Below are 26515 nucleotides of genomic sequence, written 5' to 3' on the forward strand. Positions count from 1 at the left end.
CTTCTGTTCTGTTAGAAAGTAGTTCCATTGTAAAAATGTTCATCATAATGGCATAAATCTCCTTTGGTGCCTATTAAGGGAAGTTTTAATCTCAGAAGAATGTTATCAAGAGGGAAGAGAAGATTTGATAAAATAGCCAAGTTACTACTTTTTAAAATGTAGACTTATACAAGGTGTTTTAAAAACAGTCTTGTTTTCTTGAATGGCTTGAAAAGTAGCAAACTGAGCTTATTTATACATTGGAAAATTCCTTTTATTTAGAACAGGACTTTGATTTATTAAGTTGTCACTTTGCTGTTTACATCAGTTAAGGTTAAATCTTTTTGCAACTTGAGACTAACTAGCTCAAGAACCTCTAGGCAGGGGGGTAGATTTAGTAGACACATCATTTTGTTACTTCACTAATTAGTTCACATGCCACTGAATTCAGTGATCTTATTCTGATGTGTCGTGAATGAACATTTTTCTGTTCAGTAAAACTTTTCTTAGTCTACTTTGGGAAAACAGATTGAAATATGGTACTCTGAACTGCCCAGGGAGTTGGTATGTTGATGATTGAAGAGCAGCGTGTTCAAATTTGTTCAAAGCCAGAATTCTGAATTGAAAAGATGGGATGACTGACTAGAAGCATGTTCTTAAATGTTAATCTTGGTGGCTAGGATATGGCAAGGAAGTTCAGATTTTTTTTTCTTTACAATTCCTTTGAATTCAGAAAAAACCTTCTTGCTTATCTAAAATTGTAGGAAAATCAGTTTTGTGGATTAATTGTTCAGTGGAAAACTCTTAATTATCTTTTTGTATCAAAAAATAATTAAATGTTCTTTCAGGTGGCATGTTATTTGCTGACTTCTTTGAGGCAAATTTTGGGTGAAAAGAAACTAAGCACAATTAAGATGTTTGATTGACTCATTAGACTCAAGTTGAACTCAGTACAAAATGGCCAGTGCTAAGTTATATTCAGCTTAGTTAAAACCTAAACTACACAGCTAAATATATGCTCTTCATTGTTTAATTTCTATACACAGTTAAAACTAGTCCTCGAAAACCTCGTGGGAGACCTAGAAGTGGCTCTGACCGAAATTCAGCTATCCTCTCAGATCCATCTGTGTTTTCCCCTCTAAATAAATCAGAGACCAAATCTGGAGATAAGATCAAGAAGAAAGATTCTAAAAGTATAGAAAAGAAGAGAGGAAGACCTCCCACCTTCCCTGGAGTAAAAATCAAAATAACACATGGAAAGGACATTTCAGAGTTACCAAAGGGAAACAAAGAAGATAACCTGAAAAAAATTAAAAGGACACCTTCTGCTACGTTTCAGCAAGCCACAAAGATTAAAAAATTAAGAGCAGGTAAACTGTCTCCTCTCAAGTCTAAGTTTAAGACAGGGAAGCTTCAAATAGGAAGGAAGGGGGTACAGATTGTACGACGGAGAGGAAGGCCACCATCAACAGAAAGGATAAAGACCCCTTCGGGTCTCCTCATTAATTCTGAACTGGAAAAGCCCCAGAAAGTCCGGAAAGACAAGGAAGGAACACCTCCACTTACAAAAGAAGATAAGACAGTTGTCAGACAAAGCCCTCGAAGGATTAAGCCAGTTAGGATTATTCCTTCTTCAAAAAGGACAGATGCAACCATTGCTAAGCAACTCTTGCAGAGGGCAAAAAAGGGGGCTCAAAAGAAAATTGAAAAAGAAGCAGCTCAGCTGCAGGGAAGAAAGGTGAAGACACAGGTCAAAAATATTCGACAGTTCATCATGCCTGTTGTCAGTGCTATCTCCTCGCGGATCATTAAGACCCCTCGGCGGTTTATAGAGGATGAGGATTATGACCCTCCAATTAAAATTGCCCGATTAGAGTCTACACCGAATAGTAGGTTCAGTGCCCCGTCCTGTGGATCTTCTGAAAAATCAAGTGCAGCTTCTCAGCACTCCTCTCAAATGTCTTCAGACTCCTCCCGATCTAGTAGCCCCAGTGTTGATACCTCCACAGACTCTCAGGCTTCTGAGGAGATTCAGGTACTTCCTGAGGAGCGGAGCGATACCCCTGAAGTTCATACTCCACTGCCCATTTCCCAGTCCCCAGAAAATGAGAGTAATGATAGGAGAAGCAGAAGGTATTCAGTGTCGGAGAGAAGTTTTGGATCCAGAACGACGAAAAAATTAACTCTACAAAGTGCCCCCCAGCAGCAGACCTCCTCGTCTCCACCTCCACCTCTGCTGACTCCACCCCCACCACTGCAGCCAGCCTCCAGTATCTCTGACCACACACCTTGGCTTATGCCTCCAACAATCCCCTTAGCATCACCATTTTTGCCTGCTTCCACTGCTCCTATGCAAGGGAAGCGAAAATCTATTTTGCGAGAACCGACATTTAGGTGGACTTCTTTAAAGCATTCTAGGTCAGAGCCACAATACTTTTCCTCAGCAAAGTATGCCAAAGAAGGTCTTATTCGCAAACCAATATTTGATAATTTCCGACCCCCTCCGCTAACTCCCGAGGACGTTGGCTTTGCGTCTGGTTTTTCTGCATCTGGTACTGCTACTTCAGCCCGATTGTTTTCGCCACTCCATTCTGGAACAAGGTTTGATATGCACAAAAGGAGCCCTCTTCTGAGAGCTCCAAGATTTACTCCAAGTGAGGCTCACTCTAGAATATTTGAGTCTGTAACCTTGCCTAGTAATCGAACTTCTGCTGGAACATCATCTTCAGGAGTATCCAATAGAAAAAGGAAAAGAAAAGTGTTTAGTCCTATTCGATCTGAACCAAGATCTCCTTCTCACTCCATGAGGACGAGAAGTGGAAGGCTTAGTACTTCTGAGCTGTCACCTCTCACCCCCCCGTCTTCTGTCTCTTCCTCGTTAAGCATTTCTGTTAGTCCTCTTGCCACTAGTGCCTTAAACCCAACTTTTACTTTTCCTTCTCATTCCCTGACTCAGTCTGGGGAATCTGCAGAGAAAAATCAGAGACCAAGGAAGCAGACTAGTGCTCCGCCAGAGCCATTTTCATCAAGTAGTCCTACTCCTCTCTTCCCTTGGTTTACCCCAGGCTCTCAGACTGAAAGAGGGAGAAATAAAGACAAGGCCCCTGAGGAGCTGTCCAAAGATCGAGATGCTGACAAGAGCGTGGAGAAGGACAAGAGTAGAGAGAGAGACCGGGAGAGAGAAAAGGAGAATAAGCGGGAGTCAAGGAAAGAGAAAAGGAAAAAGGGATCAGAAATTCAGAGTAGTTCTGCTTTGTATCCTGTGGGTAGGGTTTCCAAAGAGAAGGTTGTTGGTGAAGATGTTGCCACTTCATCTTCTGCCAAAAAAGCAACAGGGCGGAAGAAGTCTTCATCACATGATTCTGGGACTGATATTACTTCTGTGACTCTTGGGGATACAACAGCTGTCAAAACCAAAATACTTATAAAGAAAGGGAGAGGAAATCTGGAAAAAACCAACTTGGACCTCGGCCCAACTGCCCCATCCCTGGAGAAGGAGAAAACCCTCTGCCTTTCCACTCCTTCATCTAGCACTGTTAAACATTCCACTTCCTCCATAGGCTCCATGTTGGCTCAGGCAGACAAGCTTCCAATGACTGACAAGAGGGTTGCCAGCCTCCTAAAAAAGGCCAAAGCTCAGCTCTGCAAGATTGAGAAGAGTAAGAGTCTTAAACAAACTGACCAGCCCAAAGCACAGGTACTCTTTTCCACCTTGCCTATTAAAACTAACAGCTTATTGAGCCCTTTCTATGGGCAAGTTTTAGGCTAAGTAGTTCAGTTATATCCAGTTATGAGAACCAAGAAAATATGGTGGAGGCAGTGGTATTTGCAGTAGTCCTTGAAGGACCAGTAGGATTTTGATAGGTAGAAAATGGCAGGACATAACATTCTAAGTAGAGGGAACAGTGTGGGTAGAAATGGAAAAGTAAGAAACATATTTGAGGAATATCGGATAGCTGGATTGGCACCTGTGGAAAATTGGTGAACTAAGGCTGAATGAACTAAGGTTGGGACTTAGATAACTTAAACAACTCAGAGGATGCTGAGTTGTTTGTACCTTATAGGCTTGATGTAATTAAACCTGGGACTTAATTTTAAAGGTACATTTTAATAGTCAGATTGTTTTACTATCCCTGATAGAATAGAAAACCAGAGGGGAGCATTCTCTTCCTCTGAGTAGTGAGGGATTAGAGCAATAGATAATATGTTTTTGCAGAATACAAATGAGAAGTACTGGCCGGGTGCCATGGCTCATGCCTGTAATCCCACCACTTTGGAAGGCCAAGGTGGGCAGATCACTTGAGGTCAGGAGTTTGAGACCAGCCTGGGCTGGCCAATATGGTGAAACCTCATCTCTACTTAAAAAAAAAAAAAAAAAATTAGTTGGGCACGTGATACACGCCTCTATTCCCAGCTACTCGGGAGATTGAGGCAAGAGAATCACTTGAACCTGGGAGGCAGAGATAGCAGTGAGCTGAGATCCTGCCACTGCACTCAAGCCTGGGCCAACACAGTAAGACTCTGTCTCAAAATAAATAAATAAACAAACAGATTAGAAGCACTTAGCCTTAGGCCATGGAACAGGAAAGCTATAGAATTCAGTTAGTTAACATGATGCCAAACAGATTTTTACGAAGACTAGCATTTTTGTTTGTTTTTTTATTGTTTTGTTTGTTTATTTGTTTAACAAAGTAAGCTAGTCACTGGCCTTTTCTGAGAAGTGTTGCTGATCTTTAGGGTCTTTTGAAAAGATTGTCATGTAGTAGATGCCTATTTATGCCAGCATATCAAGTTAGAGTAAGATGGCCATAAACTTAGATTTGTAATGTTATTCAGGGCCAGGGGCGGTGGCTCACGCCTATAATCCCAGCACTTTGGGAGGCTGAGGCGGGCGGATCACGAGGTCAGGAGATGGAGACCATCCTGGCTAACACAGTGAACCCCCGTCTCTACTAAAGATACAAAAAATTAGCCAGACATGGTGGCATGTGCCTGTAGTACCAGCTACTCGGGAGGTTGAGGCAGGAGAATCGCTTGAACCTGGGAGGCAGAGGTTGCAGTGAGCCGAGATCGCGGCACTGTACTCCAGCCTGGGTAACAGAGTGAGACTCCGTCTCAAAAAAATAAATAAATAAAATTAATGTTATTCAACCTAGGGCCATAGTTACATTTAGTAATTCTGCCAGTTGAGAATTATAGCAGGAATATAATGGGACTTATTTTTAACACCATGTTGGATGTTTTTTGTGATAGGAGCAGTGGCTCTTTAAAATCTGAGACATTTCTGTTGTAGCCTTTTATACTTCCTTTTTTTTTTGAGACAGAGTTTCGTTCTTGTTCCCCAGGCTGGAGTACAATGGCGTGATCTCAGCTCACTGCAACCCCCGCCTTCCAGGTTCAAGCAATTCTGCCGCAGCCTCCTGAGTAGCTGAGATTACGGGCATGTGCCACCACATTCGGCTAATTTTGTATTTTTAGTAGAGACAGGGTTTCTCCATGTTGGTCAGGCTGATCTCAAACTCCCGACCTCAGATGATCCGCCCGCCTCGGCCTCCCAAAGTGCTGGGATTGCAGGCGTGAGCCACTGCGCCCAGCCTATACTTTCATTTATAAGTTATTTCACTCCTACTTCTCTGTTGATCAAGGAAATATAAGAAATAGTTTTTGGTTAGATAAGCCATATTTATATCACACTGAACTTTTTGGTAATATAGACGGGCAGCTTGAATTTTGAGGGGAATTTAAAATAGTAGTGTAATTCGGAATAGAAGCTTAGTTGTTTGTTTGTTTTTAAGATAGGGTCTCACTCTGTCACCCAAGGTGGCTCAAGTGATCCTCTTGTCCCAGCCTCCTAAGTAGCTAGAACTACAAGTGTGTATTACCACGCCCAGCCAATTTTTAAATTTTGGGTAGAGATGGGTTCTTGCTATGTTGCCCATACTGGTCTTGAACTCCTGGCCTCAAATGATCTTCCCACCTCAAGCTGTTTTTTATTTTTTGATTAGAGACCTTTTTTTTGTGCTGCCAATTAGGATACATTAATAGTTGATTTCTGTTTTGATGTGATTTATCAGCTGGGAATAATTAGAGTTGTATGTTTTGATTCTAAATCATCATGAAATTGATCAAGTATACCTCGGCTTCATTCAGTTATAATTTCAACATGTATGGTTGTTACTGTTTTTGGATTGCCTCATATTCAGGGTCAAGAAAGTGACTCATCAGAGACCTCTGTGCGAGGACCCCGGATTAAACATGTCTGCAGAAGAGCAGCTGTTGCCCTTGGCCGAAAACGAGCTGTGTTTCCTGATGACATGCCCACCCTGAGTGCCTTACCATGGGAAGAACGAGAAAAGATTTTGTCTTCCATGGGGAATGATGGTAGGTCAGGAAGGTCAACTTGGAGTCAGAACAGGCTTTTGATTTGTTTGTTGATTATTCTGGGGATGCCCAGTAGGCTCTTCATAGTTAGTCTAGGTCCTCTGAAAAACAGATGGCAAGAGGGGATTAAAAACATGAGGATTTTATTAAAGGAAATGCCTGAGAAGGAAAACGGGGAGGTAGGCAGGGAAGTCTGGGAGAGCTGTCAGACTGTGATGTCCGTCTCACCCCCATGAAGGAGAAGGGGAAGGAAGGCTAGAATCTTCCTAGACTGCTGTACAGGTAAGAAAGGTTTAGAAAGCTGTCAAGGTGTCTTTGAGTAAAAGTGGACTGTCAGGGGAGTCTTGTGTCTCTCGGGAGCAGGTGGAGGAAGGACTCCTCCACCGAGTCACTGCCTGAAAGCCCATGGTAAGTGTGGCCTCTGCACCACTCGATTTCAGAGCACAGAAGCGGGGGCCCAGGTCAGTTGTGCTTTCTGTAGTTGGAGGTCTAGGAGGCACGTTCTCATGGCTGCCATATAGTTCTTAAGTGCAAAGTGGCCACTCAAAATGAATTTAGAGGTTTGAAGAATCCTTAGAAGCATTTGGTTTCTATTCTTGATTTTAGATTAGACTGTTTTGTTTTCAATATTTGGAATTTTGCTTTCATCGAGACGGAAGTTGTTGGCTTTTTTTTTTTTTTGAGACGGAGTCTCGTTGTGTCACCCAAGCTGGAGTACAGGGGCATGATCTCAGCTTACTACAGCCTCCACTTCCTGGGTTCAAGCGATTCTCCTGCGTCAGCCTCCTGAGTATCTAGGATTGCAGGCATGTGCCACCATGCCCAGCTAATTTTTGTATTTTTAGTGGAGAGGGGTTTTGCTATGTTGGCCAGGCTGGTCTCAAACCCCTGACCTCAGGTGATCTGCCCGGCTCAGCCTCCCAAAGTGCTAGGATTAGAGACATGAGCCACTGTGCCCGGCCAAGTTATTGGCATTTTTACACATTTAAATAATTATTTAAAATAGATTCTGAGTTCTGTATATAAATATTTTAATATATTTTACTTTTGGAGTACCAATTAAAACAAGGTTTGAAGGTATCTAATGATAGAAGGGGATTTTTGAGAACCTCTCCTTCTACTCCCAAGAAGGGATTCAGTACTCCCTTGGAACTAATGCCGCATTTCTTTATCAGACAAGTCATCAATTGCTGGCTCAGAAGATGCTGAACCTCTTGCTCCACCCATCAAACCAATTAAACCTGTCACTAGAAACAAGGCACCCCAGGAACCTCCAGTAAAGAAAGGACGGCGATCGAGGCGGTGTGGGCAGTGTCCTGGCTGCCAGGTGCCTGAGGACTGTGGTGTTTGTACTAATTGCTTAGATAAGCCCAAGTTTGGTGGTCGCAATATAAAGAAGCAGTGCTGCAAGTAAGTGGGTGTTTCACTCTGAGATGTTGACCTCTCAACCATAAAGTTGCTTATTTATCCCTAGTTTGTTGCACAGATGCATCAGGACACTGAATGTGGTTGTAATTGAGTTGTAAGACTTGTTACAGTTAGATTTTGTGGTGTGGGCTGTTCTTAAATAAGAAATACTCTGGGGCCATGCTGTCATTAATAGAATGTTCTGCAACAATGGAAATGTTCTATTGGAATAGTAGACAACAATAATGGAAATGTTTAGTTCAGTGTGGCAGCCATTAGCCACATGTGGCTATTGAGTGCTTGACATGTGATTAGTATGACTGAGAAACTACATTGTTTATTTCGTTTAACTTTAGCCATGTGTAACTAATGACTGCCATATCAGACTGTAGCTCTGGAGGATTCCTACTTAAAACCTGACAACTTTATGAAATTATGTTGACCCAACAAAATTATGACAATTCAGGAAACACTGGAGATACACTGCATAAATATCTGTGCTTTCCGACTGTCTCTTAGAATATTTTCGTGCACATGGAATTTTTTTTTTTTAAGAGACAGGGTCTTGCTCTGATACCCAGGCTGGAGTGCAGTGGCATGATCATAGCTCACTGCCAACGTTGAACTCCTAGGCTCCAGTGATCCTCCTGTCTTGGCCTCTCAAAGTACTGGGATTACAGGCATGAGCCACAGTGCTTGGCCTCATATGAAATTTCTGTTGGTTTTTTTTTTTTGAGACGGAGTTTCGCTCTTTTTGCCCAGGCTGGAGTGCAATGGCGCGATCTCCGCCTCCCGGGTTCAAGCGATTCTCCTGCCTCAGCCTCTCGAGTAGCTGGGATTACAAGCATGCGCCACCATGCCTGGCTAATTTTTGTATTTTTAATAGGGACGGGGTTTCTCCATGTTGGTCAGGCTGGTCTTGAACTCCCGACCTCAGGTGATCCACCTGCCTCGGCCTCCCAAAGTGCTGGGATTACAGGTGTGAGCCACTGCACCCGGCCGAAATTTCTATTTTTAAGAAGTTTTGTTTTAATTTGTATGGGTACATAGTAGGTATATACATTTATGGTATATATAAGATGTTTTGATACAGGCATGCAATGCATCATAATCATATCATGCAAAATGGGATATCCATTCCCTTAAGCATTTATCCTTTGTATTACAAACAATCCAGTTACACTCTTTCAGTCATTTTTAAATGTACAATTAAATTATTATTGACTATAATCACCCTGTTGTGCTATCAAATGCTAAGTCTTATTCATTCTTTCTAATTATTTTTTTGTACCCATTAGCCATCCCCTAATATGGAATTTTTTATGTTGAAATTTTTATTACTCTACTTTTTCTCCTTTTTTTAGTCAGTTTGTGGATGTACTTTTTGCCATCTGAGATACTTTATTTAAAGTAGATCAAGATAGTAGCATAAACAGAAATTTTGGTGATTGAGCATCTTGTAGATTACCTGGCACAAATAATAGGTATCAATAGATATTTGCTGAATGAGTGAGTGACATGAAAGTGATTAATATAAAGAATAGTTGGGAGAAATGCTACATTATTTACTTCAGGGAAGATAATTTCTAGGAGACAAGAAGTAGTTCTGTGCTTTGGTTTGGTGTGACCTTAAGCAAGAATCTTGTCTCAGTCTCATTAGTGGAAAGAAGTAAAGTAATTCACAGATCACAAAAAAGTACATGATAGCAAGATAAAGTTGTGCTAAATTTAAGAGTTAAAGTGGATTCAGTGCAATTGTAGACTTCAGATTACATTAGAATTTTATTAAATCTAAATTTAGGGGTGAAGTATATATCAAAGCCACCAGATTTAATTATAACATTGTAGTGGTAGACAAAGGAGTTGTTTGATAATTTTAGTCTGTTTTGTGTTAAGATTACTTGATGAATATTAACCTCATAAGAGTAGGACTGGTGCGACTACAAGAAATACTGACTGATCACTTTGTGTGTGGTGCTAGTCAGTGTTGGATTACAAGAAATTTGAGTCCCATTTCAAAAATAATTTGATATTTGCTCCTTTTAGATCCTAAAGGTAGGTGAAATTGCTGATCCGGGGATTCAAAGGCTCAGATTTAATCTGAGTAATGAGCAGTCCTTTTTTCAGCTATAAAAATGTGAACCTGAATAAAGATTCACTGATTGTTTCAGGCAAAATGAACACTTGTTTCAGTGCTTCTCTTCTAAATTTAATTTGTTTCATGGTTTAATCCTTGTTTTCCTAGGATGAGAAAATGTCAGAATCTACAATGGATGCCTTCCAAAGCCTACCTGCAGAAGCAAGCTAAAGGTAGTGTTGTTAAAAAGGTTTTCCCCCAAATGTTCCTTGCTTAAATGCTGTGTAGTTGTATACATCCAGTAGAAGACAATACTTTTTTTTTTTTTAAAGTGCAACTCTTTCGCAGGGAGTAGATTGTTGAAGCTAGGTAATAGGTACATGGGGGTTGATTGGACTATTTCCTGTATTGGGGGATATTTTTTAAATTTTACATAATAAGTCTTTAAGATTTATATAAAAATTATAGTTCATTCTATTTCCTAGAGCAATTAAAGTATACCTATTTCACCTGATCAACTTGGCATTAACTTTCTTTAGCCTTTCAATGCTAACTTTTAGCTGCAGGAAACTGAGAATGTTGTGTCACGTTTCTACACTTCTATTTTTTAAATGTATTTTTTTAACTTATTTTTAATTTTTGTAGATACATAGCAGGTGTATTTATTTATTTATTTATTTTTTTGAGACAGAGTCTCACTCTGTCTTTCAGGCTGGGGTGCAGTAGCATGATTATGACTCACTGTAGCTTCGACCTCCCAGACTGAAGCCATCCTCCCACCTCAGCCTCCCTAGTAGCTGGGACTACAGGTGCGCACCACCACGCCTGGCTAATTTTTGTAATTTTTGTTTGCAGAGACAGGATTTTGCCATGTTGCCCAGGCTGGTCTTGAGCTCCTGGGCTCAAGCAATCCTCTCACCTTGGCCTCCCAAAGTGCTGAAATTACAGGCATGAGCCACCACTGCACCTGGCCAGCAGGTGTATTAATTTATGGGGGTACATGAGATATGCTGATACAGGCATACAATGGGTAATAATCACATCAGGGTACATGGGATGTCCATTACCTCAAGCATTTATCCTTTGTGTTACAAACAATCTAATTATACTCTTGTAATTTGTAAGGGTACAGTAAATTATTGCTGACTGTAATTACCCTGTTGTACTATCAAAAACTAGATCTTATTCACTTCTATCTAGCTATATTTTTGTACCCATTAACCATCCCCACTTTCCCCCTCAACCTCACTACCCTTCTCGGCCTCTTGTAACCATCATTCTCTCTGTCTCTATCTCCATCATTTCAATTGTTTTAATTTTTAGCTCCCACAAATGAGTGCGAACATGTGATGTTTGTCTCTCTGTGCCTGGCTTATTTCACTTAACATAATGTCCTCTAGTTCCATCCATGCGGTTTCAAATGATAGGATCTCATTCGTTTTTATGACTGAATAGTACTCCATTGTGGATGTGTACCACATTTTCTTTATCCATTCATCTGTTAATGGATGCTTAGATTGCTTTCAAATCTTGGCTGTCATGAATATTGCTGCAGTAAACATGAGAGTGCAGATATCTCTTTGATATACTAATTTCCTTTCTTTTGGTATATACCTAGCTGTGGGATTGCTGGATCATATGGTGGCTCTGTAATTCTATTTTAAATAAAATTATTCTCACTTATAGACAGATGATGTTGTTGTTTTTCCCCCAGCTGTGAAAAAGAAAGAAAAAAAGTCTAAGACCAGTGAAAAGAAAGAGAGCAAAGAGAGCAGTGTTGTGAAGAACGTGGTGGACTCTAGTCAGAAACCTACCCCATCAGCAAGAGAGGATCCTGCCCCAAAGAAAAGCAGTAGTGAGCCTCCTCCACGAAAGCCCGTTGAGGAAAAGAGTGAAGAAGGGAATGTCTCGGCCCCTGGGCCTGAATCCAAACAGGCCACCATTCCAGCTTCTAGGAAGTCAAGCAAGCAGGTCTCCCAGCCAGCACCGGTCATCCCCCCTCAGCCACCTACTACAGGACCGCCAAGAAAAGAAGTTCCCAAAACCACTCCTAGTGAACCCAAGAAAAAGCAGCCTCCACCACCAGAATCAGGTGAGTGCGGAGGGCAAGAAGGAACTGCTGAACCACAAGTACTAACAAAAAAGCACTGATGTCTCAAACAGCATTTGAAAGCAGGAAATGTATGATTTTAAGTCTTCAGTTCAAGAAAATCAGCTCTCTTTCTAACTATTATGTATAATAATAAACAAACAAAAAACCAGTTAAATTGGAGATATTGTTTTAATTTCCTGTTCGAAGCCTAGAGTTTAAATAGTTTTTTTTTTTTTTCTAATGCCCCTTTCTTCACAGGTCAGTCAGTACTAAAGTAGTCGTTGCCAGCATCTGACTGCAATTTATTCTGAATTTTTTAGGTCCAGAGCAGAGCAAACAGAAAAAAGTGGCTCCCCGCCCAAGTATCCCTGTAAAACAAAAACCAAAAGAAAAGGTGAGGAGAGATTTGTTTCTCTGCCATTTCTCAGGGATGTATTCTATTTTGTAGGGAAAAAGCCTTATCCTTGACTTCTATGTATATGGCAGTGGAATTTCTTAAAATTAAGAAATTTCAAGTTTAGGCTTTTAGCTGGGCACGGTGGCTCATGCCGGTAATCCCAACACTTAATGAGGCTGAGGTGGGAAGATTGCTTGAGGCCAGCAGTTCAAGACCAACCTGGGCAACATAGCAAGACCCTGTCTTTATTTAAACAAAAAAAAAAAAAAAAAAAGAAGAAGTAGTTAGCCAGGCATGGTGGCGCTTGCCTGTAGTCCCAGGTACTCAGGAGGCTGAGACAGAAGGATCGTCTTGAGCCCAGGAATTCGAGGCTACAGTGAGCTATGATTGTATCATTGCAGTCCAGCCTGGGTGACAAAGCAAAACACTGTCTCCAAAAAAAAGAGTTTGGGCTTGGCAAGGCACGGTGGCTCACGCCTGTGATCCCAGCACTTTGGGAAGCCGAAGCGGGCAGATCACTTGAGGTCAAGAGTTTGAGACCAGCCTGGCCAACATGGTGAAACCCTATCTCTACTAAAAATACAAAAATTAGCCAGGTGTGGTAGTGGGCGCTTGTAATCCTAGCTACTTGGGAGGCTGAGGCAGGGGAATTGCCTGAACCTGTGAGTCAGAGGCTGCAGTGAGCTTAGACTGCATCACTGCACTCTAGCCTGGATGACAGAGCGAGACTCCATCTCAAAAAAAAAAAGTTTAGGCTTTAGCCTGTTTCTTTTTTGGTCTCTTCCTTGTTGCTTTGCCCTTCTTTGTGGCCCTGTATGTTCTAGCCTAGGAATCTGCTTATTCTAAAAGCCATTTGGCATAATTATTTTTTGACCCCAACATCCTTTAGCAATTATTTGTCTGTAAAAATCACCCTTCCTTGTTTTCACTATTTTTATTTATTATGGATAAAGAGATAGTGTGGTGACTTAATCTATAATCCCAGCACTCTGGGGGACCAAGGCAGGAGGATCACTTGAGGGCAGGAGCTGGAGACCAACCTGGGCAACACAGTGACACACAGTTGCTATAAAAAATTTAAAAATCAACTAGGCATGGTGGCATGCACCTGTAGTCCCAGCTACTCTTGAGAAGCTGAGGCAGGAGGATCACTCAAGCCCACAAGGTCTAGGCTGCGGTGAACTATGATTGTGCCACTGTATTGCAGCCTAGGCAACAAAGCAAGACCCAATCTCTTAAAAAAAATTTTTTTGAAGATTATTTCTCTGTTTATGTTGGAAACATGTTTTTTAGATCTATTAATAAGATTTGTCATTTGTGTTATTATCTGTTGCAAATATGAAGGCAAATAGGGTGTGATTTTGTTCTATATTCATCTTTTGTCTCCTTAGGAAAAACCACCTCCAGTCAATAAGCAGGAGAATGCAGGCACTTTGAACATCCTCAGTACTCTCTCCAATGGCAATAGTTCTAAGCAAAAAATTCCAGCAGATGGAGTCCACAGGATCAGAGTGGACTTTAAGGTAAAGGTTTTCAGTGACCGTAAAGTATATTGAGTGTCAAAGACTTTAAATAAAGAAAATGCTACTACCAAAGGTGTTGAAAGAGGAAATCAGCACCAACTGGGGGAATGAATAAGAACTCCCATTCACAGATAGGTTTAGCGCTAGGAGAGCTTTGGTCAGTGTTCTTAGGTCACTGTTTGTGAACTGACTGCAGAACATAGATAATGAAACATTCCTATCCATCCTGAGCAGTATCAGAGGAAGTAATTCCTTCACATGGAAAGTATCAAACCATGATGATTCCTTGAGTTAGCAAAACTGTAAGGGAAATTCAGTCCCAGTGTATCTTTGCAATATATTCAATATGAATTGAACAAATAAGCGAGCCTTTTAATAGTCTGTGTCTGAGATTTAAACTTTCTAAAGCAGCAGTTATTTTTGGACTCATTGAAATGAAATACTCTACATTCTGATGTCATACTAATTTTATGCTTTTCATCCTTATTTTCCATCCAAAGTTGTGTAATTGTAAAACTTTCCTAAGTGACCTTTCTCTCTCCACAGGAGGATTGTGAAGCAGAAAATGTATGGGAGATGGGAGGCTTAGGAATCTTGACTTCTGTTCCTATAACACCCAGGGTGGTTTGCTTTCTCTGTGCCAGTAGTGGGCATGTAGAGGTAAGGCATCCTGCTTCTTTGTACCCCAGGAAGTACACAGATTATTTTTCTGTGGATGAAATTACTATAGTCTGTTTTGTTGGTGTTTAGCAGGTACTATCCCCTGTTTAAACCAGCTAAAGAAATGTTTTGAAGTATTTTAGAGATTTTAGGAAGGAATCTGCTATTAGAGTAGCAAAGTTATTGAGAGTGAAAAGATCAATAATCCCATCTCTCTTAAATTCAGTCTATTAGAGTTCTGATCTTTCTGTTAGATGTCTAAATAAGAGAAAAAATTATACAGTGGTCTATTAAAAGGGATGCTATTGGTGGTGGTTTTATAGTGTATATCAGAGCCTCTTTGTCTACAAAGAGCTCTTACCAATTAATAAGAAAAAGGAATGATATCCAGAAAAAAATATAGGCAAAAGACAGAAATAGATAATTCACAAAATTAGAAATAAATACATGGTAGGTGGCGGGGGAGGTGAAAGGAGGGTATCTGTTTTTAGCCCTCTAGTGACCAAAAACTGGAAATTAAAGCATGATAAAAAAGAATCCTGAATAAATGGGGACTTTCTGTTGGTAGAAAGAAATACAGATTAGTTACAATCTTTCTTTCTGAGGGAATTATTTGGAAATATATATTTATCTTTAAAATAGGTGTATCCTCTAACATAGCAATTGCACTTCAAATACTTATGGATGTAAATAAATTGGCAAACCTGTAGATATAAAGTAGTGTTCATTTCAATATTGTTCATGATAATAAAAAACTGGAAACAACCCAAAAGTCCATATAGGAGCATGGGTTAAAATAAGTATAGGGCATATATAATGGCAAATATGAAGTCCTAAAGATGATAATATAGATTGATGTTATTAGGTTGGTGCAAAAGTAATTGTAGCAATAACATGGAAAGATGTCCATGACATATCACTGAGTGAAAAGAACAGATTACAAGATAGTATATAAAGCACAATCCCATCTTAGTTTGGAAAAGTGTTTTTAGAATATATATCTAGAAAACAATCTGGAAGGATTCATACCAAAATATTAAGAGTGTGGTTGGATTATGGGTGACCTCTATTTGTTTCTCTGTTTTTTTGTTTTTTTTTTTAATCTTTCTGAGTTTTTTTGCAGTATGTACCACCTTTACAATGAGAAAGGAAAAAGTGCACAATTTTGAATAGGAAGCAGTAGTTTGTCATTTATAAGGGACATATCCTACATCCTTTACAGTTCTTAAATTCCTGGCAGATAGCTCTTTGGCTTATTACTTACCACATAAGATATGTATGCAAAGGTAGTAAAGAAAATCCAGGTCAGGTGCAATGGCTCATGCCTGTAATCCCAGCACTTTGGGAGGCTGAGGCAGGAGGACTGCTTGAGCTCAGGAGTTCAAGATCAGCCTGAGCAACAGTGAGACCTCATCTCTACTCAAAAAAAAAAAAAAAAAAAAAAAAAAAAAAAAAAAAAAAACCAGGCATGGTAGCATGTGCCTATAGTCCCAGCTACTCTAGTCCCAGCTACTTGGGAGGCTGAGGTGAGAGGATCACTTGAGCCCAGGAGATCAAAGCTGTAGTGAGCCATTATCACACCACTGCACTCCAGCCTGGGCGACTAAGCAAGACCCTGTCTCAAAAAAATAAAAAAGAAAAAAAAAAGAAAAAATAAGAAAATCCAAGCTAGGTTGAAATCTGAATGTTGAGCAGTCAGTGAGACACAAACTAGGTAAGAAACTCAACCCTGCCCACTTGCCATTTGAAGTTATTACTAGCAAAATTACAAATTATTGCCTGGTATTCATTTACTAAGCAAATATTCTCTTAGTCCCTATTATGAACAACTTATTGTTCTAAGTGCAGGAGTTGCTTCAGATATCATTGAGACTGAGAATATTCAGTCTACAAGTGCCAGGGGTCTACTATATCTCTTTTCCCTCCTAATATAGTGCTTTGCACCCACATTTATGCCACCCACAGGTATAACTTATTTTTATAGCACCAGTCCTTCAACTTCTGGGATTAAACAGCTTTCTTTTTCAGGGTATAATTGTTCTGATTTAAATTCTTTATAGTTGTACATAGCAATCTCACAGGATTCCTAAAACATGAATTAGAGAATAGCCTGCTGCCTGCACTGCACTCCTAAAGCATAACCAGTGCTTGATGAACTCTTCCAGGCGAATTTTTTAAACTTTTTATGTTGACATGATTTCAGATTTACAAAAAAACTATGAGTCGTACAAAGAATTCTAGGTACCCCTCACCCAGATTCCCTAAGTGTTAATATGTTTCTCTGTGTGTATCTATTCTACAAAATAACAAATAAAATACATATACACATTTTACCTGCAGATATACATTTGTCTAAAAATTTGAGAACAAGTTGCAGACATACACCATTTTACCTCTAAATATTTTAGTGTGTATTTTAAAAGATCAAGGACATTCTTGTATTTAACCATGGTATAATTACCAAATCAGGAAATTAACATTGGTACATTACTATTATCTGATCTATAGGCCTTATTTAGGTTTGACCAATTGTCCCAATAATTCCTTTGTGGCAAATGAAAATTCTGGATTATCCTAATTAATATTTTTGAAAATCCTATATCAATATGAAAATAACTTATTTCTAAAATTAGAAATGGAGGCTGGGCGTGGTGACTCATGCCTGCAATCCCAGCACTTTGGGAGGCCTAGGCGGGTGGATCACGAGGTCAGGAGATGGAGACCATCCTCGCTAACACGGTGAAACCCCGTCTCAAAAAATTAGCCAGGTGTGGTGGCACGCACGTGTAATCCAGCTACTCAGGAGACTGAGGCTGGAGAATCGCTTGAACACGGGAGGCGGAGATTGCAATGAGTCGAGATCGCACCACTGCACCCCAGCCTGGGCGACAGAGTGAGACTCTATGTCAAAAAAATAAGTAAATAAAAATAAAAATGAATTAAAAAAAAAAAGAAATGGAAAGGACAAACCAGAGCTTAGAATTGTTTCGTATATTACAGAAAACGTTTAAACCTTCCCTATTTCCCTCACCCCACTCCTTGACATTCCCATAGCTCTTTGTTTATACCACTCTTAGGGCACTTAGCATGTTCTGTTAGATCTTGGATTATATTTACTTTGTTACTTTCTAATTCCACTGTTATTACCACTTTAGTACTCTGAATCTCCCACAGTGCCCAATACTGTACTTTTTTACATAGTCATAATGAATATGTATTGACTTAAATATATGCCAGTGGACTACTAAAACCCAAAGTATATAAGGAGGGTGTGGTTGATTATGTTTTTCTACATATTATTTGACGTACTTCTATCTTCCCATGTTCTTACTATAGTTTGTATATTGCCAAGTCTGTTGTGAGCCCTTCCACAAGTTTTGTTTAGAGGAAAACGAGCGCCCTCTGGAGGACCAGCTGGAAAATTGGTGTTGTCGTCGCTGCAAATTCTGTCACGTTTGTGGAAGGCAACATCAGGCTACAAAGGTACAAAACTTGGTAATAGAACTACAGCTGGACCTCTGTGTCAGTGGGTTCTGTATCCCTGGACTCAACCAATCTTGGGTTGATTATATCTGGGAAAAAATTAGTAGTTGCCTCTGTACTCTATGTGAACAGACTTTTTCTTGTCATTATTTCCTAAACAATACAGTATAACAACTATTTACATTGTATTAGGTATGATAAGTAATCTAGAGATAATTTAAAGTATCTGGCAGGCAGATCACTTGAGGCCAGGAGTTCGAGACCATCTGAGCTAACATGGTGAAACCCCATTTCTACTAAAAATACAAAAAATTAGCCAGGCGTGGTGGTGGTCACCTGTAGTCCCAGCTACTTGGGAGGCTGAGGCAGGAAAATCGCTTGAACTTTGGACGCAGAGGTTGCAGTGAGCCACTCCAGCCTGTGGTGCAGTCTGTCATGCCAGCCTGGGTGACAGAGTGAGATTCCATCTCAAAAAAAAATAAGTATATGGGAGGATGTGCATTTTCTTATATGCAAATGCTGTACCATTTTGTCTAAGGGACTTGAGCATCCATGGACTTTGGTATCCTCTGGGGGTCCTGGAACCAATCCCCCACGGAAATCAAGGGTGACTGTGCTTAGAATATTGCTTTCTTTTTCGATCTCTATTTCTGTCTTCCAGTTAAGATTTTGTATCTATATTATTTCTCTTTTTGCTTAGTCTGTCTTTAGTATTTAATTGGGTGTCATCATTTGCCCATTTTGTGTTTTAATTTTGGAACAATGGCAGAAAACATGATACTGAATAAAATTCCAAAAATAAGTCAAATTTCCCTAGTAAGAATGCTGATCACCAAGTGCCTTTGGCAGGAGTAAATAATGTGTGAGGAAATTAAAACTTACAGTTGTGTGCTCTACTTACTTGCCAGTAAATGTGAAATGGGTGCTAAGTAATAGGTGTTGGGTGAAGGTAATATGATGCTCATCATTTTGCCATTATATTTTCTTACAGCAGCTGCTGGAGTGTAATAAGTGCCGAAACAGCTATCACCCTGAGTGCCTGGGACCAAACTACCCCACCAAACCCACAAAGAAAAAGAAAGTTTGGGTGAGTTATACACATGATGCTCTTTTATAGAGAACCGTCCTGTGACTGTTGGGCTTATGTAACTTGTATTACAAATATCTATGCTTGAGGATGTCAGTATGACAATCTTTTTGCCTCATTACTAGGAAATCATCTCAGTAGAGAAATGAAGCTATAAATGGATGCATTTGAGAACCTTTTAGTTAAGGAAAGATATTAAAAACAAGAAATTCCTGTTGAATTTCTTTTCCTCTTTTCTAGATCTGTACCAAGTGTGTTCGCTGTAAGAGCTGTGGATCCACAACTCCAGGCAAAGGGTGGGATGCACAGTGGTCTCACGATTTCTCACTGTGCCATGACTGCGCCAAGCTCTTTGCTAAAGGTACCCAAAAAGCCAGTTTTGCCAACTTTCGGAGGTTGTACTTGGTGTTTTGGAGGTGAACTAGACTCTCTAGTGAAATGAAATAAAAAGTCTCACACATTATGTCAAGGATACCATTTAGACACATTTCCTAAGTTCCTGTTTAGAACTTAGCAACTAGAAATGTCTTGTTAGTTCATATGGGAAGTGTTAAGAGGACTTTTCATTATAACTAACCACAAAGAAATCCTCTAAGCTAGTATTTCCCAAAGTGTGGTATATATATTATACATTTGTTTATTTCAGAAGTGATTTTAGTTGGTACCCAAACATTTTCTTTTAATAGTTATATTAGAAAAAATATTAATATAACTAATACATTAAACCTATTATATTACTGACTTAGGATAATCATATAAAGTTCAGTATTTTAACTAAGATAAGCAGATCAGTTTGAAGAAGTTCATTAAGTAAAAAATAATAGAGGAGATCTCTGTATATAAAGAAAATTTATGAAGGTTATGCAGAGTACTGAATCTTAGGAAGTGCTCCTCTAAGCTCTAATATAAATGCCCTAGAAATAAGGAAAAAGCTTACATGTACTGTTTCTGACTTCCATATTGCCACTTCCTTTTAAATATTTAAATGTTTCAAATGTGTGAGAAATTTCTCTCTTCCATTCTTTTCTATTGTTTTACCTTGAAAATCTACCTTATGACCTTTATAAATGAAAACTAGTAAACTAAAGAAAACTAATGGCGTATGAAGCTTTTCTGTGAGTATTTGAGGGATTCAGAATAATCTTGAGACTGCAGATATGTGAACATTCCACAGTAGATCCATGCTGGTGTTCATGATCCCAGAAGAAGATTTAGATTGGGTTGGTATATGCAAGTCAAGGGCCGTAAAAACACATATACGTGAGCCAAAGCACTGCTGTAAACTTTGCTTTGCTTTCAGGAAACTTCTGCCCTCTCTGTGACAAATGTTACGATGATGATGACTATGAGAGTAAGATGATGCAATGTGGGAAGTGTGATCGCTGGGTCCATTCCAAATGTGAGAATCTTTCAGGTACAGAAGGTTGGAGTCTTTTTATTTCAGTTTTCTTCTTTATAGGTACTACTGCATTTATAAGCCTCTAGAGCACTTTAAACCTAAAATTATGGTTGTGTTGTTATTTGAAATCTCTAAAATTTTTTTTTTTTTTTGAGACAGAGTCTTGCTCTGTCGCCCAGGCTGGAGTGCAGTGGTGCGATCTCCACTCACTGCAAGCTCCGCCTCCCGGGTTTACGCCATTCTCCTGCCTCAGCCTCCAGAATACCTGGGACTACAGGTGCCCGCCACCGCGCCCGGCTAATTTTTTGTGTTTTTAGTAGAGACGGGGTTTCACAGTGTTAGCCAAGATGGTCTTGATCTCCTGACCTTGTGATCCGCCCGTCTCGGCCTCCCAAAGTGCTGGGATTACAGGCGTGAGCCACCGCGCCCGGCCCAAATTTATTTTTTAGTTTCTAGAATAAGCAGCATTATACTACATTTGTGCTCACTTATCTTGAATATATGCCTTTAAAGTATTTATTTGCTGTCCTTTGTGGGTTCCATAACCTGATTCTCAATAACCAAATTCAGGATTAGTGTTAATTAATAATGCCACTTTTTGAGATCAATATGTGTGATACCCATGAGGATATTAGAATCTTAATGTGGTGCCCAACATATGACTTTATAGTAAGTTCAGTGGAATAGTTTCCTCTTCTTCCTCTCTCCCATTCTTCAGAGGACCTCATCATGGTAGGTTTTTGTTTTCTTAGATGAGATGTATGAGATTCTATCTAATCTGCCAGAAAGTGTGGCCTACACTTGTGTGAACTGTACTGAACGGCACCCTGCAGAGTGGCGACTGGCCCTTGAAAAAGAGCTGCAGATTTCTCTGAAGCAAGTTCTGACAGCTTTGTTGAATTCTCGGACTACCAGCCATTTGCTACGCTACCGGCAGGTAGGCCAAGTCTCATTTTTTTTCTGAGAGCTTGTTCTTAGGTAGTTTTTACCTAGTGTTTCTCTTTTGTTTTACTTCATTCTCCTTGCTTAATTTTTAGTTACTTGTTGTGGCTATAACCATTAGGAAAATATTTAGAGCCAAGAGTAGGACCTTCTTTAGAGTAAGAAATGGGAAGGAGCTGTATCTTCAAAGGTCTTGCTGTTATAATGAGAAATTTGGACTTTATACTCTGAAGGTGATGGGGAGCCAGTGAAGCACTTCACCCAAGACAGTAACCTGATCAGAGTTGCTTCTTAGAAAATATTATTCTGACCGGAGTGGAGAAGGACTGGAGATACCTGAGCCTAGAGGCAGGATTTGTAGTTAGGAGACAATTATAGTAATCAATTGGAAAAACACTTTCTATGTAAGTTGTGAACTTTACACATTTATAAAGTAGTCATTAGAAGAACCATATGGATCACTTTTAACTCAGAGCTAAGCTGCTGTTTTATCTTTTAATAGAGCTCCCTTTTTTTAATAGGAAAGTTAGCTGCTTTCTATGTTATACTCAAAAGGAACTGAACACAGTTTCAGCTTCTTCATACTAGGTTTGGAAATTACCAAGAAAAGTTCCTAAGTTAGCCTAGCTAAGCTATTACATAACAGTCTCATTTTTAACTTTCCTTTTCTATTTGAGAAATCTGATTATTTTCATGTTCTTTGGAATATGAAATGAATATGAATCATTCAGTACCATCTTTATTAATTTTAATAGAATTTGCATGGACATCTTGGTTTTAGTGTTAGATAAAAGCAACATATCTTTCCTGGCAATAGGCTGCCAAGCCTCCAGACTTAAATCCCGAGACAGAGGAGAGTATACCTTCCCGCAGCTCCCCCGAAGGACCTGATCCACCAGTTCTTACTGAGGTCAGCAAACAGGATGATCAGCAGCCTTTAGATCTGGAAGGAGTCAAGAGGAAGATGGACCAAGGGAATTACACATCTGTGGTATGTTTCTACAGCGAACCATCAAAATTTCTAGTGCCAGTGTAGCTTCCTTGGATCTGTGGGGCATGAGGCTGAGTATAAGTAAATTAAAAAATGATTTGTATTATATTTAGAAATGTCACATGGCTTTAGAAACCGAAAAATGTATGAGTTATTTTAGCTTTGTGTTTCAGAAGAAGGGTTATGATAGGGAAGGTAATGTCTTAAAATAGTTCTTTTATTTCACTTTCATCTCAGTTTTCTGAAAATTATTTTTATATTAAGAGGAAGCACTAACAAACTGTTGATGTGGAAAATGCTAATGTGAAATTAATTGGTTCTCCCTCCCCTTTTGAGATCAGATCTGAATAAAGTGCCTTTCTTTATAAGGTCTTCATTTGTAGATAGATGCCTGTTAATTTTATGATTTTAAGAATGTATAGGAAATGATCATTTATTATCTCATGGTCTATATTTGCTATTCTGTTCTTTATTATTATTTTTGAGATGGAGTCTTGCTCTGTTACCCAGGCTGGAAGGCAGTGACAGGATCTCAGCTCACTGCAACCTCCACCTCCCATGTTCAAGTGATTCTCCTGCTTCAGCCTCCTGAGTAGCTAGGATTACAGGCATGCGCCATCATGCCTGGCTAATTTTGTATTTTTAGTAGAGATGGGGTTTCACCATGTTGGCTAGGCTGGTCTTGAACTCCTGACCTCCAGTGATCCACCCACATAAGCCTCCCAAAGTGCTGGGATTACAGGCCTGAGACACTGTTTGCTTATTTTAATCCAAATTAAAAACTGTGGACCTGCTTGGATAATTTATCATGATACAGCCAATTTGTTTGCATTCTTACCTCATTAGCCTGGCATCTCTTAATTGCCACAGGTTAATTGTGAATTGAATCTCAAAGGTCTCAGCCAAAGAGTATTATACCACATTAAAATAGGGTACGAGTTTTCTGTTGGATCTCTGTGCTGGATGATTAGGGAGGAAAAAGGAAATGGTTTTTAGAATACACTGTTTTAAGAATAATTAACATTTTGTTTTTGTATACAGTTGGAGTTCAGTGATGATATTGTGAAGATCATTCAAGCAGCCATTAATTCAGATGGAGGACAGCCAGAAATTAAAAAAGCCAACAGCATGGTCAAGTCCTTCTTCATTCGGGTGAATGATATTACTAATTCATGGTTTTAATGCTTACCTATAAGTAACTACCCTGTGAATACAATGAACTTATTCTCTTCTACTTTTTGCTTTGTCATGTCTATGAAACATCTTTGGTTTAATTTGATCCTCTGATTCTTTGAGAGGAATTTGGTGAGGTTGCCAGAGTGGATGGATCTTTCCCTTGGTGGCCTGAAATTATCCTCGTATTGACAGAGAAGCTGGTTTGAAGTTTTTTCATGTGGTATCTAAATGAATGTTTACATATTTACATTTTGTTTGTGTTTTATTTTAGCAAATGGAACGTGTTTTTCCATGGTTCAGTGTCAAAAAGTCCAGGTTTTGGGAGCCAAATAAAGTATCAAGCAAGTAAGTGAATTTAGCATCACTTTTTTTTTCTCCTCATCGGCTAGAAGTCTGAGAGTTCTCGTATTTCTAGATTGCAGTTTTCCTAAAGGTTTTAATACTAAAAATGAATTGGTTGAAATGCCTTTTCGGTGCTGTTTTGAGGACTACACTTAATGTTTGTTATAGGCAGTTGCCTTTTTGTTCTTTACTTTTGTATTTGTTTTATTGTAAGGGGCTTGGTTTAATTGTGACAAATGTACAATACGTGTGTGATATAGCCATGTGGCTGGCCTTGTTATAAATGGGTTCTGTTTGACTGATAGTTCAAATGGTGCTTTCTACTGCTGTTGATTTTCCATATGTAAATTCTTTTGATTTGATTTGATTTTTTTTTTGAGACGGAGTCTTGTTCTGTTGCCCAGCTGGAGTGCAGTGGCGCGATCTCGGCTCACTACAACCTCTGCCTCCCTGGTTCAAGTGATTCTCCTCCCTCAGCTTCCCAAGTAGTTGGGACAACAGGCGGGCACCACCACGTCCAGCTAATTTTTGTATTTTAATACAGACTAGGTTTCACCATTTGGGCCAGGATGGTCTTGATCTCTTGACCTCGTGATCTGCCTGCCTCACCCTTCCAAAGTGCTGGGATTACAGGCGTGAGCCCCCACGTCTGGCCTCTTTTGATTTTTTGATAGGGTTATCATTTGTTTCAGCAAGTTTAACCAAGAGTCATATGTTGAGATATTTTTTAAAATATTAAGTTCTGTGTACTTCTGCAGTTTTCCAAATGCTGTGACTTGTTCTTATATTCTGTGAATGGCTCGTACATGGGGCAACAGGTGATATCAAGAATTTGATTATTTTATACAGTTCTAAGTATACTGTAGGAGTTCAATAAATGCTTGTTGAATCAATTATTTTCAGCAGTGGGATGTTACCAAACGCAGTGCTTCCACCTTCACTTGACCATAATTATGCTCAGTGGCAGGAGCGAGAGGAAAACAGCCACACTGAGCAGCCTCCTTTAATGAAGAAAATTATTCCAGCTCCCAAACCCAAAGGGCCTGGAGAACCAGACTCACCAACTCCTCTGCATCCTCCTACACCACCAATTTTGAGTAAGCCACCAAAAGGAGCGTCGTCACCCATTTCCCTCTAGATGCAGATGATTGACTCTGTGAATCCAATTCACTAAAATTAGATATACTTGGATATCAGAAAGGAATTTTAAGGTCATCCTTAAATGTAATACCATCATTAATTTTGCTTCACTTGAGGTGTTAATGAGGACTTGATATAAATACTCTTGAGTATTGTAACATAGATAATGAGATAGCGTTACTCTGAACACTTTGAAAAGTGGTTATTTTATAGGCTGTAGGCTATGTAAGCTGAATCATTTTCTTTTTTCCTGGAAATCAGACATAGTATTGCCAATTTTAACTGGATCTCAAGGTATTGATGGGAGTCTTTTGGATTTCAAGGTACTGATAGGAGTCGAGAAGACAGCCCAGAGCTGAACCCACCCCCAGGCATAGAAGACAATAGACAGTGTGCTTTATGTTTGACATATGGTGATGACAGTGCTAATGTAAGTACTTTGCGACACAGGGCCCTAGTTAATACATACCCCAAAAGAACTGTTTGTCCTTGTGTCCATACTTGATGACTGGATGCCATTTATTTAATGAACTTACTTACAACTTACTAATTTATAACTTTTATTTCCCTATAACTTATTAACTTGTAACTTTTATTTGTCACTTAGTTCAAACTTTTATTTATTTGGCACTTGGAGCTTTTTAATGACTGATTTTCTTGATTAAAAGGTGACTGATTTGCCTTAAACCCTTGATGTTTAGTAATTTGTAATGGAAGTTCCTCAAGAATATTTTGTGCAAGTTAATAAAATATAAGTTGCATATTAAAAAACTTATGTTTCATATAGGATAGCAGAATGGTTAAGAGCCCCAGTTCTGCCGCCTGCCTGAACACATTTCTGTGCTTAACTGCCTACTTACTGACTTTGGCAAGTAGTTTAACCTCTCTGACCCCTCAGTTTCATCTTTAAAATGAAGATAATAATGCTTACCTCAGAGTAGTTGTGAGGATTAAATGAAATAATGTATGTAAAACCTCTATTTAGTGCCTGGCACACATAGTAAGCCTACAATTTTTTTAAAAAGTTTTGGTTTTTTGTTTTTTTCTTTTTTGAAACGGAATTTCGCTCTTGTTGCCCAGGCTGGAGTGCAATGGCGCGATCTCAGCTCACTGCAACCTCCGCCTCCCAGGTTTAAGCAATTCTCCTGCCTCAGCCTCCCGAGGAGCTGGATTACAGGCATGTGCCACCATGCCCGGCTAATTTTGTATTTTTAGTAGAGACGGGGTTTCTCTGTGTTGGTCAGGCTGGTGATCCACCCACCTCATATACCAAAGTGGTGGGATTACAGGCGTGAGCCACTGTGCCCGGCCAAAAACTCTTAAATACAGTTTGAGAGAACTGACTTTGAAATACAGTTTATAGACGTCAGTGCACATTTTTATAAACTTACCACCTATTGCTCTTTTTGTTTGTTTGTTTTATTTTGAGACCAGGCCTC

General features: G+C 39.5%; 1 protein-coding gene across 7 annotated transcripts in view; it reads left to right on the forward strand.

The window, feature by feature from the left end:
- Positions 1–26515, forward strand: part of KMT2A (lysine methyltransferase 2A) — a 92649-nt gene that overhangs the window by 34869 nt on the left and 31265 nt on the right. For 2 of the 7 annotated variants that reach the window (XM_073021358.1, XM_073021361.1), the window contains 18 exons: positions 1026–3676; positions 6183–6360; positions 7536–7770; positions 10013–10077; positions 11559–11936; positions 12257–12330; positions 13725–13856; positions 14403–14516; positions 17853–17999; positions 18991–19086; positions 19327–19447; positions 20387–20509; positions 21238–21422; positions 22245–22418; positions 23460–23570; positions 23866–23939; positions 24840–25033; positions 25400–25506. In XM_073021358.1, the coding sequence (XP_072877459.1) occupies positions 1026–3676; positions 6183–6360; positions 7536–7770; positions 10013–10077; positions 11559–11936; positions 12257–12330; positions 13725–13856; positions 14403–14516; positions 17853–17999; positions 18991–19086; positions 19327–19447; positions 20387–20509; positions 21238–21422; positions 22245–22418; positions 23460–23570; positions 23866–23939; positions 24840–25033; positions 25400–25506 (5159 nt within the window). The remainder of the gene's footprint in view (positions 1–1025; positions 3677–6182; positions 6361–7535; positions 7771–10012; positions 10078–11558; positions 11937–12256; positions 12331–13724; positions 13857–14402; positions 14517–17852; positions 18000–18990; positions 19087–19326; positions 19448–20386; positions 20510–21237; positions 21423–22244; positions 22419–23459; positions 23571–23865; positions 23940–24839; positions 25034–25399; positions 25507–26515) is intronic. The other 5 variants (XM_073021360.1, XM_073021362.1, XM_073021363.1 and 2 more) reach the window with 3 other exon arrangements.

The sequence above is a fragment of the Chlorocebus sabaeus genome, chromosome 1 (assembly GCF_047675955.1).
Source record: "Chlorocebus sabaeus isolate Y175 chromosome 1, mChlSab1.0.hap1, whole genome shotgun sequence".
NCBI classification, from domain to species: domain Eukaryota; kingdom Metazoa; phylum Chordata; class Mammalia; order Primates; family Cercopithecidae; genus Chlorocebus; species Chlorocebus sabaeus.